This window comes from Hyla sarda, chromosome 12, assembly GCF_029499605.1.
Source record: "Hyla sarda isolate aHylSar1 chromosome 12, aHylSar1.hap1, whole genome shotgun sequence".
In the NCBI taxonomy this organism is placed as follows: Eukaryota; Metazoa; Chordata; class Amphibia; order Anura; family Hylidae; genus Hyla; species Hyla sarda.
This window is the reverse complement of record NC_079200.1, coordinates 14,283,072-14,295,302: the sequence shown is the minus strand read 5'-3', so window position 1 is coordinate 14,295,302 and position 12,231 is coordinate 14,283,072. Positions and strand designations below refer to the sequence as shown.

Sequence of the window (12,231 nt, the reverse complement as noted above, 5' to 3'; positions counted from 1 at the left end):
ACATGATGACATCACACAGTTCCTCCATATGGACATGATGACATCACACAGTTCCTCTATATGGACATGATGACATCACACAGTTCCTCCATATGGACATGATGACATCACACAGTTCCTCCATATGGACATGATGACATCACACAGTTCCTCCATATGGACATGATGACATCACACAGTTCCTCCATATAGACATGATGACATCACACAGTTCCTCCATATGGACATGATGACATCACACAGTTCCTCCATATGGACATGATGACATCACACAGTTCCTCCATATAGACATGATGACATCACACAGTTCCTCCATATGGACATGATGACATCACACAGTTCTTCCATATGGACATAATGACATCACACAGTTCCTCCATATGAACATGATGACATCACACAGTTCCTCCATATGGACATGATGACATCACACAGTTCCTCCATATGGACATGATGACATCACACAGTTCCTCCATATGGACATGATGACATCACACAGTTCCTCCATATAGACATGATGACATCACACAGTTCCTCCATATGGACATGATGACATCACACAGTTCTTCCATATGGACATGATGACATCACACAGTTCCTCCATATGGACATGATGACATCACACAGTTCCTCCATATGGACATGATGACATTCCACAGTTCCTCCATATGGACATGATGACATCACACAGTTGCTGTAGATTTGTCGGATCCATGATGAGAATCTCCGGTTCCTCCACATCCCAGCGGTCAATCTTTGTGCGGACATTCCACAAACTGCGGGTGCCAGCATAAACATGGTGGTGCTAGGACCGCACAGGAATCTGCCGTCTTATAGATGGCTATGCATTCTGTGCGGAGTCTGCACAATGAGTGAACGTGTTTATTCTTTTTGCGGACACAGAAAATCTCCAAGCATGGCCTTACGGGTAAATAATAATAGCATGGTGTGGTGTGTTGTATCCAATACAATTACAATTCATTGCATCTAAATGCATCTTGACTATTCTACTGGTTTCATAAATATGTTATGGTATTATAGTGTAATCTCCCATTTTGAACTATTTTAGTTTTCCAAAATTCTTCTCCTATTACATAAAGAAGTGTTCGTCATCATCAGTTATAGTCAACCATTTCCCCTGGTTCGACACAATCATCACCACTCTTCTCTTGTTGTTAAAGGGGTACTCCGCTGCTCAGCATTTGGAACAAACTGTTCCGAATGCTGGAGCTGGTGCCGGGAGCTTGTGATGTCCTAGCCCCGCCCTCTCATGATGTCACACCACGCCTCCTAGCAAGTCTATGGGAGGGGGCAGGGCATGATGTCATGAGGGGGCGGGGCTAAGACGTCACAAGCTCCCAGCGCCAGCACCAGCATTCGGAACAGTTTGTTCCAAACGCTGAGCATCGGAGTACCCCTTTAAATATTTGAGCGAAAACTAACTATACATATATTTTTTTTAATTACTTTTGGAAAACCTCTACCCATAGGTGAAGGCTCATGAATAAGGTGTCATAACATATTGGTCAGGTTTTGGGTCCTATTCTATTAAATATATTCATTAATGATCTTGTAGAGGGGTTGAATAGTAAAGTAGCAATCTTTGCAGATGTGTAAAGTGGTTAACACAATAGAGGACAGTGCACTGTGTATAGTAGATATCACAATAAAGGACAGGGCACTGTATAGTAGATAACACAATAGAGGACAGTGCACTCTGTATAGTAGATAACTCAATAGAGGACAGTGTACTGTGTATAGTAGATATCACAATAAAGGACAGGGCACTGTATAGTAGATAACACAATAGAGGACAGTGCACTCTGTATAGTAGATAACACAATAGAGGACAGTGTACTGTGTATAGTAGATATCACAATAAAGGACAGGACACTGTATAGTAGATAACACAATAGAGGACAGTGCACTGTGTATAGTAGATAACACAATAGAGGACAGTGTAATGTGTATAGTAGATATCACAATAAAGGACAGGGCAATGTATAGTAGATAACACAATAGAGGACAGTGCACTGTGTATAGTAGATAACACAATAGAGGACAGTGTACTGTGTATAGTAGATATCACAATAAAGGACAGGGCAATGTATAGTAGATAACACAATAGAGGACAGTGCACTGTGTATAGTAGATAACACAATAGAGGACAGTGGACTGTATATAGTAGATAACACAATAGAGGACAGCGCACTGTGTATAGTACATAACACCATAGAGGACAGCACACTGTGTATAGTGGATAACACAATAGTGGACAGTGCACTGTGTATAGTAAATAACACAATAGAGGACACTGCACTGTTACAAATGGATCTGGATAGGTTGGAGGTTTGGGATGAGAAGTGGCAGATGAGGTTCAACATTGATAAATGTAAGGTCATGCACATGGGGAGGAAAAGTCCAGGTTGGGATTATGTATTATGAGATATTTAGAAAAAGATTGATTTAGGGTCAGACACAAAGGTCGAGTTTAATCAAAGATTTATTGACAATAGATCAAAATATCTGGGATATTATTCAAATATTTTAAGGCAATATTCTGTTTCTTTCTATACAGTACAACATGTATACATTAATAAATAACAGAGAAATAAATACATAATCCATCTCTTAAACCAATGATAACATAATGGGAAGACATGAAGCTCAAGACATGAAGCCAGAAGACTGACTAAGAATTGCGCCTACTCCACAATAACCGTCAACTATTGCTGTAGGATGGGGCTTTCTATACTTGACGTCCATATTTTCTATTCTTTAGAAAAAAAACTTTATTTCTTAAAAAAAAATGACTTTATAAATATAAGATTCAAAGCGTCTGTGTATATTGCATATCCAATTGTTCTCTCTAGAATAATGCTGTTTGGCGCCATACCAAAAGGTTAGCCATGAACACCACAAGTTGCAGTGTCTTATATCTCACAGCTAATGTATGCTTTGCCAAAGGCAAATCTTAAAGGGGTACTACAAACTGTTCCGAACGCTGGAGCCGGCGCCAGGAGCTCGTGATGTCATAGCCCTACCCCCTCATGACGTCACGCCCCGCCCCCTCAATGCAAGTCTTGATTGAGGGGGCGGGGCAGGACATCATGCGGGGGTGGGGCTATGACCTCACGAGCTCCCGGCACGTGCTCCAATGTTCGGAACAGTAACCCTTTTAAAGAATCTATCCAATTCAGATACCCTTCTGACCACGGGTGGAGGGAAACATTCATAGTCCCCTTAAAGGAGATCTCCGTCGATAAATAACCTACAGGATAGGCCACAGGATAGGGGATAGGTAGCTGATCACAGGACATCTGACCGCTGTGGCCCCCCGTGATCACTGGGACGGGCCCCGGCACTCAGCGAGTAGCACATGCTGCAGCCGGCACGCGCTCTATTCATTCCTATGGGAGCGCCAAAAAGACCCGAGTACATCCTTGGCACTCCCATAGAAATGAATGGCGCGCGTGTCGTCTACTAGTACTGAGAGTGCAGGGGTCCCGTCCCGCTGATCGCAGGGGGGGCGGGCCAGCAGTCAGGCCCCCGTGATCAGCTACTCATCGCTTATCCAGTGGATAGGGGATAAGTAAATTTTTGCTGGAGTACATGGTATGGATACTTTAGATGCTTTTTGAGATGGAGCTCCACTATGGCCAACGGAGTGGTGCCCCAAATGGAGGACCTCTATTAAATTCAATGCAAAGGGGTTGTCTAAGTAAAACAACTATTTTAAAGTGTAGGCCTAGCCTTGTTGTGTGCCATTTTAACGTCCATTAAAATCTCATTGGCAAAAGACATCAAAGTATACATTTTTTCTGATGTGAGTTATAAAACTCACATCACAATGCCGTGTGCTGCACGGAGATCACGATCAGACATCTTATCCCCTATCCTTTAGCTAGGGGATACAATGTTTAGGGATGGAGCGCCCCTTTAAAGATGATGACAGTAAGCTCTAATCTTATTTTATTTCAATTATGGAAGGTCCTGGATAGGGTTTAGTTGCCGCCAACCACATCTTGATCCCTGGCGTGTTTAGATGTTCTACTGCACTCGTGAAGTTGAGATGTTATCCTAAAACTTTACACAAACCTTAAATGGTCACTCTCATTAAAACTCATTTTTGCTCTTGCACGCCTTATGGTAAATAAAATGTAGGTTTTTATGGATCTTAATTACTTAAAGGGGTACTCCAACACTAGACATGTTATCCCCTATCCAAAGGATAGGGCACAACTTGTCTGATTGTGGGGGGTGCGGCCGTTGGGAATGCCCACGTTCTCTGCCGCGGCACCCCAGTCATCCGATGCATGGAGCAAACTCCACTCCCTGCCGGATGACTGGCGATCACAGTCGCCACACCCCCTCCCACAGACATGAAAGGAGGGGGCGTGGCGTAACTTAGGGCGGCCCGGAGATCGGCTGGACCGGACCCCCCCCGCGATCAGATCCCCTATCCTTTGGAAGGTGGGAACTCTACAATTTGCCACAGGATAGCAAGGGTCCATAACGTGTTCTTCAATGGGGGGGGGGCTCTTATGTCTGTATTCTTTCCATCGTAAGAATGGACAATATTGAAATGGGGGGAGGGGTTTACATTAGACTTTATATAAAAGCAGAAAATAATTACATTTTGATACACTATAGATATAATTTATGTTTCCTCCTGTATAGAATTTCAGCTATATACACTCTCCTTGTTTCATCGGCTATAGTACAAAGCGTATACAAGCAGTTAGTTACAAAGTCCACTTTACTTTATGCAATCTCCGAAAATGTACATTTCTACTATAAAACTCTGCAGTAGTCTTTCAGACCCTTTTCCTTCCACTTCTGCACGGGAGCCGAGCGGGCCGCCATTAAATACGGTAAGTAACTGAATGCTCTGGAATATAATATGCAGTATTACAGGATAATATGCTGAGTTTTCTCTCTTCTCTACTCCAGACACGTCCTTCTATTTTTTTAAAGGCTTTTACGTGGCCTGTTCGTCTTAATCTGGAGATAATGGGTCAGCCTTAATCTTAAATTCCTTAAGCAACTCCTCAGACTTAATCTGTACGTGCTGAGTAAGTCAACACAGTTACCTCATCCTCACGTGACATGTAAGTAGCCCCTGACTTGGCTCCAGGTAACTAATAGGCATTTTCCAGCTCGTGCTGATTGGATTTGCTCCTCTGCCTGGCGAGCCGCGGCTTCTTGTTCTTCGCGGGCCTGGCTATGTCCTTTCCGAAATCTTTCAGCTCCGATTGGTTGTGGAAGCGAGTGTATCTCTTGCAGCGGCAGGACGTCACCACTCGGATCTTGTATGTCCGCACTTCGTTGTCGGGGCACACGAGTTGAACCCGTTGGGTGTGGCTGTGAGCGGGCACACAACGGTAGTCAATCGAGCTCTGGCGCCACCATTTCCCGCGACCAATGGAATTTGGAAGAAGATGAGAGGGTAAGTATTGGCCTGAGCACACCAGCTCTTTCACCGGCTTGAGGCTGCGACACGGACCATCTGTGATGTGCTGAGTAGAACGCAATTCTCTGCAGCTAAATTCCGAAGGATCTGAGGAAGGAAGAAGAGTAAATATACTTAGTATGTGCATTATATACCATCATATAGATACCATATAAATCATATAGAAAATATAGTACTCAATCACAATGTATTCCTCCAAAAATGCCCTAAAAATCATCACTTGGTAACCCCATGTTAAATCAATGATAGTGTTGAGCGCGAAAATTCACAATTCGAATATATATCATGAATTTAGCGCTATATATTCGCAATTACGAATATTCATTATTTTTTTTATTTTTTTTCCGAACGGAACACATCACAGTGATCTCCTCCCTCTCTGCTTCCAGCTTGTGGTCTAAAGAAGACCCCTATACTATTTACTGTATTAGGGTGCGTTCACCTGCTTTTTGTTTTCCGCTGCGTATTTGAAAGGGGGGTGGCTCTTCTCGGCTGTCCGCAGCAGATTTTCCACGGAGGAATTTACGCTGCGGAAAATCCGCAGCAAGCCCCATTGAAGTCAGTAGGGACTGCGGCGGATTTCCCGCAGCGTAAATTCCCCCGCGGATAATCTGCTACGGACAGCCGAGAAGAGCCCGCCCACTTTGAAATACACAGCGGAAAACCCGCAAGAAAAAAGAGCGTGTGAACGCACCCTTAGACTGGAGAGTGAATTTTCAAGAATATCATCACAAAAATTAGATAGGTAGATAGATAGCGACGATATTCGCAAATATGACGACAATATTCAAAATGAAAAATGTCATAGACCCATTATCACTTCTGCATAGACCAAGAATATTAGGAGATAGATGGATAGATAATATAGATAGATAATATAGATAGATAGATAGATAGATAGAAAGATAATATAGATAGATAATATAGATAGATAATATAGATAGATAATATAGATAGATAGATAGAAAGATATGAGATAGATAGATAGAAAGATAATATAGATTGATAATATAGATAGATAGGTAGATAGTTATCCACATGCGCATACACGCAAAGCAAAAATAACCTCAAATATATCAAATATGCAAATTTCACGAATATAGGGCGAATATTCGTCCATATATCGCGAGTTCGAATATGGCCTATGCCACTCATCACTAATCAATGAAACAAGCATACATGGGTGTAACTTGAAGTTCCAGGCCACAGTGCAAAGTCTATAGCAGTGGTCTCCAACCTGCAGGCCTCCAGATGTTGCAAAACTACAACTCCCAGCATGCCCGGAGTTGTTCTAGGCTGTCCGGGCATGCTGGGAGTTGTAGTTTTGCATTATCTGGAGGTCCGCCGGTTGAAGACCACTGCTCTATAGGGTCCCCCCAGCTTCCTTAAGTCACCCTCCTTTCTCATGGTGCAAGATGACTTCTCCATAGAAAGCATCAGAGTCAGGGGGTAGCCATACCCCTTAGGAAAGTCATCTGAACCCAAAAAAGCTGGCAGGTTTATCTGATTTCAATCTAAGGTGTATGGCCACATTAGGGTGCTGTTCAATCCATGCAGAGGGGTAGCTCAAGCTGGCCTCATTAACCTTTCCCATGGTGCAGTATGAACTCTCCATAGAAACCACAAGATTAGCAAAATGTAATATGATAAGAGGCCCAAGGTTGAAACCACACTGCCCTAAGGTCCAAGGGTGAAGCCACACTGCCCTAGAGCTTAAGGGTGAAGCCACACTGCCCTAGAGCTTAAGGATGAAGCCACACTGCCCTAGAGCCCAAGGGTGAAGACACACTGTCCAAGGGCCCAAGGGTGAAGCCACACTTCTCTAGAGCCCAAGGGTAAAGCTACACTGCCCTAGAGCCCAAGGGTGAAGACACACTGTCCAAGGGCCCAAGGGTGAAGTCACTCTTCTCTAGAGCACAAGGGTGAAGCCACACTGCCCTAGAGCCCAAGGGTGAAGCCACACTTCTCTAGAGCCCAAGAGTGAAGACACACTGCCCTAGGGCCCAAGGGTGAAGCCATACTGCCCTAGGGCCCAAGGGTGAAGCTACACTGCTCTAGGGCCCAAGGGTAAAGCCACACTTCTCTAGAGCCCAAGAGTGAAGACACACTGCCCTAGGGCCCAAGGGTGAAGCCATACTGCCCTAGGGCCCAAGGGTGAAGCTACACTGCTCTAGGGCCCAAGGGTGAAGCCACACTTCTCTAGAGCCCAAGAGTGAAGACACACTGCCCTAGGGCCCAAGGGTGAAGCCATACTGCCCTAGGGCCCAAGGGTGAAGCCACACTGCCCTAGAGCCCAAGGGTGAAGCCACACATCTCTAGAGCCCAAGGGTAAAACTACACTGGCCTAGAACCCTAGGGTGAAACCACACTTCTCTAGAGCCCAAGGGTGAAACTACACTGGCCTAGGGCCCAAGGCTGAAACCACACTTGTTGGTCCACTTTGAAGTCTGTCATAATGTCTGCCCCAACTTTATGTACTTTATCCTATTTATAGTTATTTCCTTTACATTTGGACACCACAAAGTATAGGACTTGCTTATGGACTAAACATCTTTAAATTACATAAATTAAATAAGTAATTATTAAAAATGGACCTGTGCAGATTTGTAGGGTAAAAAGTAAGGGCATGGTTATCAAAAAGCCCGCTGTCAGGTCAGGCTGCTTTAAGGCAATATGAACTAAAGGTCTTGTGTATTGATGCATTTATATCCAGCGTATAGCCTCTAATCCCCTTTGTTCCGGCAAGTCTATCAATGTGTTGCCGCGGCTGGTACCTCCTGTAGGCTCAACATTTAATGTGTTAATAGAACTGCAGCAGAGGACTTCAGGCTGATGTAAAGTTCAGCAAAGTGTCAAGAAAAATGTTTAAATAAAACAGACAGAAAGAATATAAGTTATAAAAATAACTTATGAAGAATGAAAAACACAAGTCAGAAATTTCTCCCATAGACAATGTGAAGCCTGATCTTAAAGGGGTACACATTTTGTTTCGAACGCTTGAAGTGGACGGTGGGGGTCGTGACGTCACACCACGCCCCCTCAATGCAAGTCTATGGGAGGGGGCGTGACGGCCGTGACTCCCATAGACTTGCATTGAGTGGGTATGGCGGGACATCACAACACCCCCGCCCGCACCCAGCATTCAAACAAACGCTGGGTGCTGCACAGAGATCACGGGGTTCTCAGACATCTTAGCCCCTATCCAAAGGATAGGGGCTAAGATGTCTAAGGGTGGAGTATCCCTTTAATTCATCTGGGGCAAATACTGATAGGTTCTAGAGTTGAGTTTTAATTTATTAGTTTGCTCGTAGAGCTTGGTTATGAGAAATACATCAACAGTTCAAGTGTAGATGATCTCAGAGCAAATCTGTCCCGTGTACATCCAGTAAATGTCTTCCTGTTCCTGTGTACACTCTAGCCGGCAATTCAGCCAACTCTATCTCCCCACTATGCAGGAGGGGTTATAGTCAAGAAAGTGTGGTGGAGGGAGATAGAGATGGCTGAATTGCCGGCTAGAGTATGCTCAGGAACAGTAAATGAGTACAGGATGTACACTATACAGGAAGTTGGGCTAATGAAGACAACAGAGCAGACAGTTTGCATCCCATCTCTCCCCTTGCATGAAGAGACATTTCGGCACACACTCCATTCACTGAATAAGGGAGCACCAAAGAAACACGAGCACTATCTCTCATGGAGAATGCGTGGAGCGCATGGTTAAGGGATATGTTTTTAAGTACTGGAGTACCTCTTTAAAGTAACTAAATGACTGTGTCCTGTAGATTTTAAAGAATCAGTACAATCAAAAAGGGATATGATGTGTAGACTCATGTGTTGCCAATAGGTCCATAGACTTCAATGGACCTAATCACAATTATGTTTGGACTTTATCCTGAATGTACAGTGACATGGCCAGAGGTGGCAGCAGAGAGCACTGTGGTCAGACTGGAAAGAACTACATAACTTCCTCTGGAGCATACAGCATGTAGTAGTGGGGTGTGATCTATGGCAGATGGAATTATCCTAGGGGAAGATGGCATTGACCCCTTGTATTCGTGACGCCAGGGCATGGTTTATGCTCGATACCACCCGAAGGTATACCGCTGGATCCTGGGCTAGGCACGGGGGGGCAATAATGACTCCGATGCCAAGTTACGGACAACGGTAGCTTTACTGAGGGTAGACAGTAAACTTCAGAAGCTAATAACTATTGGAAGGATTAAGATTTTTTAATAGAAGTAATTTACAAATCTGTTTAACTTTCCGGAGCCAGTTGATATATATATAAAAAAAAGTTTTTGCCTGGAATACCCCTTTAAGGGCTTGCTGGGACTTGTAGTAGGACTGGACAATTGAATGCAGGCCACACTGACTTGACTTGACTGATGACTTGCAATTGACTGTGGCTGCAGACTGGACTTGAGGCCTCAATGACTCTGTCCTCAGGTTGTGTGTAGTATTACAATTTGTCTCTATTCCCTTTAATGGAAAACTGAGCGGTAATACCACACACAACCTGTAGTGGTGCTGGTTTGGGAAGAAATCAGCAGTTTTTTATCTTATTTTTTTTATTTTTTTTTTAAAAATCCTCCTGTATATGATCTGTTCCCCAGGGTCTCAGCGTAGTCTCTGACAGCTGAAAATATTTCTTCTTTAAGATTTTTTTTGGTTTTTCTAAATAAGGGAAGGACAGATGTCTGATACATGACCCAGTTTTTCCAGCTCTGCTGCTACCAAGTAGAACATATGAACTGTGGTCCCATTGGTTATCCGAAAAGTGTTAGAGAAACTTAACGAGAAAACCAATGCGTATACAGTGGTCCCTCAACATACGATGGTAATCCGTTCCAAACGGACCATCGTTTGTTGAAACCATCGCATGTTGAGGGATCCGTGCAATGTAAAGTATAGGACAGTGGTCTACAACCTGCGGACCTCCAGATGTTGCAAAACTACAACACCCAGCATGCCCGGACAGCCTTTGGCTGTCCGGGCATGCTGGGTGTTGTAGTTTTGCAACATCTGGAGGTCCGCAGGTTGTAGAACACTGTTAGAGGAAGTTGTACTCACCTGTTCCCACCGTTCCGGACCGTCACCGCTCGTCACCGCTGCCCTGGATGTCGCCTTCCATCGCTGTCGCCGCGTCCCTGGGATGTCCCCGCCGCTCTGGACCGTCACCGCTCGTCACCGCTGCCCTGGATGTCGCCTTCCATCACTGTCGCCGCGTCCTCAAGGTGTCCCCGCCACTCCGGCAAGGTCTCTGCTTCCCCGGCATCCTCGCTCTCTGTCGCCGCCATCACATCGCTACGCACGCTGCTCCTATTGGGTGATGACGTTGATGGAGATCGCCGACGATGCAGGGGATCCCGAAGAGGATGCGCCGGAGCCCCGAGGACAGGTAAGTGATCGTCAGCGGACCACACGGGGCACCATAAACGGCTATCCGGTGTCAGCTGAAGCAGTCTGCGCTGCCGGATAGCCCTTTATGCGATGGCCCCGACATACAAAAGCATCGTATGTTGATGCTGCCTCTGAGAGGCCATCGTATGTTGAAATGATCGTATGTCGGGGCCATCGTAGGTCGAGGGGATCACTGTACTCTACTAGGCCTTTCATATTTCTAATGTTTTTTCAATAACTTCACGAGCACCTGGGGAAAATGATCAACCCAATACCTTGACTCGAGTTTTCCATTAAAAAAAGGTAATTTTAATAAAGGAAGCTGGAAAAATGTGTTTCATTTCTTTATGTTTTTTTTACTTATTTATTTTGTTTACCCTACGGACATCTCATCCAATTCAAATGCTTCATCAGATTAACGGGTTTGCAAATTTAACGTATCAAGCTTTCCAGAATTCTGGAGTTTGCATGGTCTGATGCTTCAAAGCACATTTTAAATGTGCCTCGTGGCCATGAACACAGGCTGTACTTTATAAATGGTTTATTACGTCTACTGGAGTAAACATTACCAAATGCTCCGTCTAGATGTGCAATTGATGTTTGCAATATGTGAACCTCTACGAACTCTGGATAGGACCCAAACTGGTCCTCTTAGCCATGGTAACCTTAGATATGATGATAAACTGATAGTACCGATAGTGTTAAAGATCATGTAATGGGAGATGTGGGTTTCACTTGAACACAGGCTGCGCTAACTGTCGGGTAACTCATAGAATTGTAGAATGTGTCGGCAGATAAGAACCATTAGGCCCATCTAGTCTGCCCAATATTCTAAATACTATGAATAGTCCCTATCCCTATCTTATATGAAGGATAGCCTTATACCTATCCCTATCTTATATGAAGGATAGCCTTATGCCTATATCTATCTTATATGAAGGATTGCCTTATGCCTATCCCTATCTTATATGAAGGATAGCCTTATACCTATCCCTATCTTATATGAAGGATAGCCTTATACCTATCCCTATCTTATATGAAGGATAGCCTTATACCTATCCTTATCTTATATGAAGGATAGCCTTATACCTATCCCTATCTTATATGAATGATAGCCTTATACCTATCTCTATCTTATATGAAGGATAGCCTTATACCTATCCCTATCTTATATAAAGGATAGTCTTATACCTATCCCTATCTTATATGAAGGATAGCCTTATACCTATCTCTATCTTATATGAAGGATAGCCTTATACCTATCCCTATCTTATATGAAGGATAGCCTTATGCCTATCCCTATCTTATATGAATGATAGCCTTATACCTATCCCTATCTTATATGAAGGACAGCCTTA

General features: G+C 44.0%; 1 protein-coding gene across 1 annotated transcript in view; it reads right to left on the bottom strand.

The window, feature by feature from the left end:
• Positions 1-2,485: 2,485 nt before the first annotated feature.
• SOST (sclerostin) overlaps positions 2,486-12,231 on the bottom strand; it is a 30,853-nt gene continuing 21,107 nt past the window's right edge. The window contains exon 2 of the mRNA XM_056548694.1: positions 2,486-5,560. Within this exon, the coding sequence (XP_056404669.1) occupies positions 5,142-5,560 (419 nt within the window). The 3' untranslated portion in view covers positions 2,486-5,141. The remainder of the gene's footprint in view (positions 5,561-12,231) is intronic.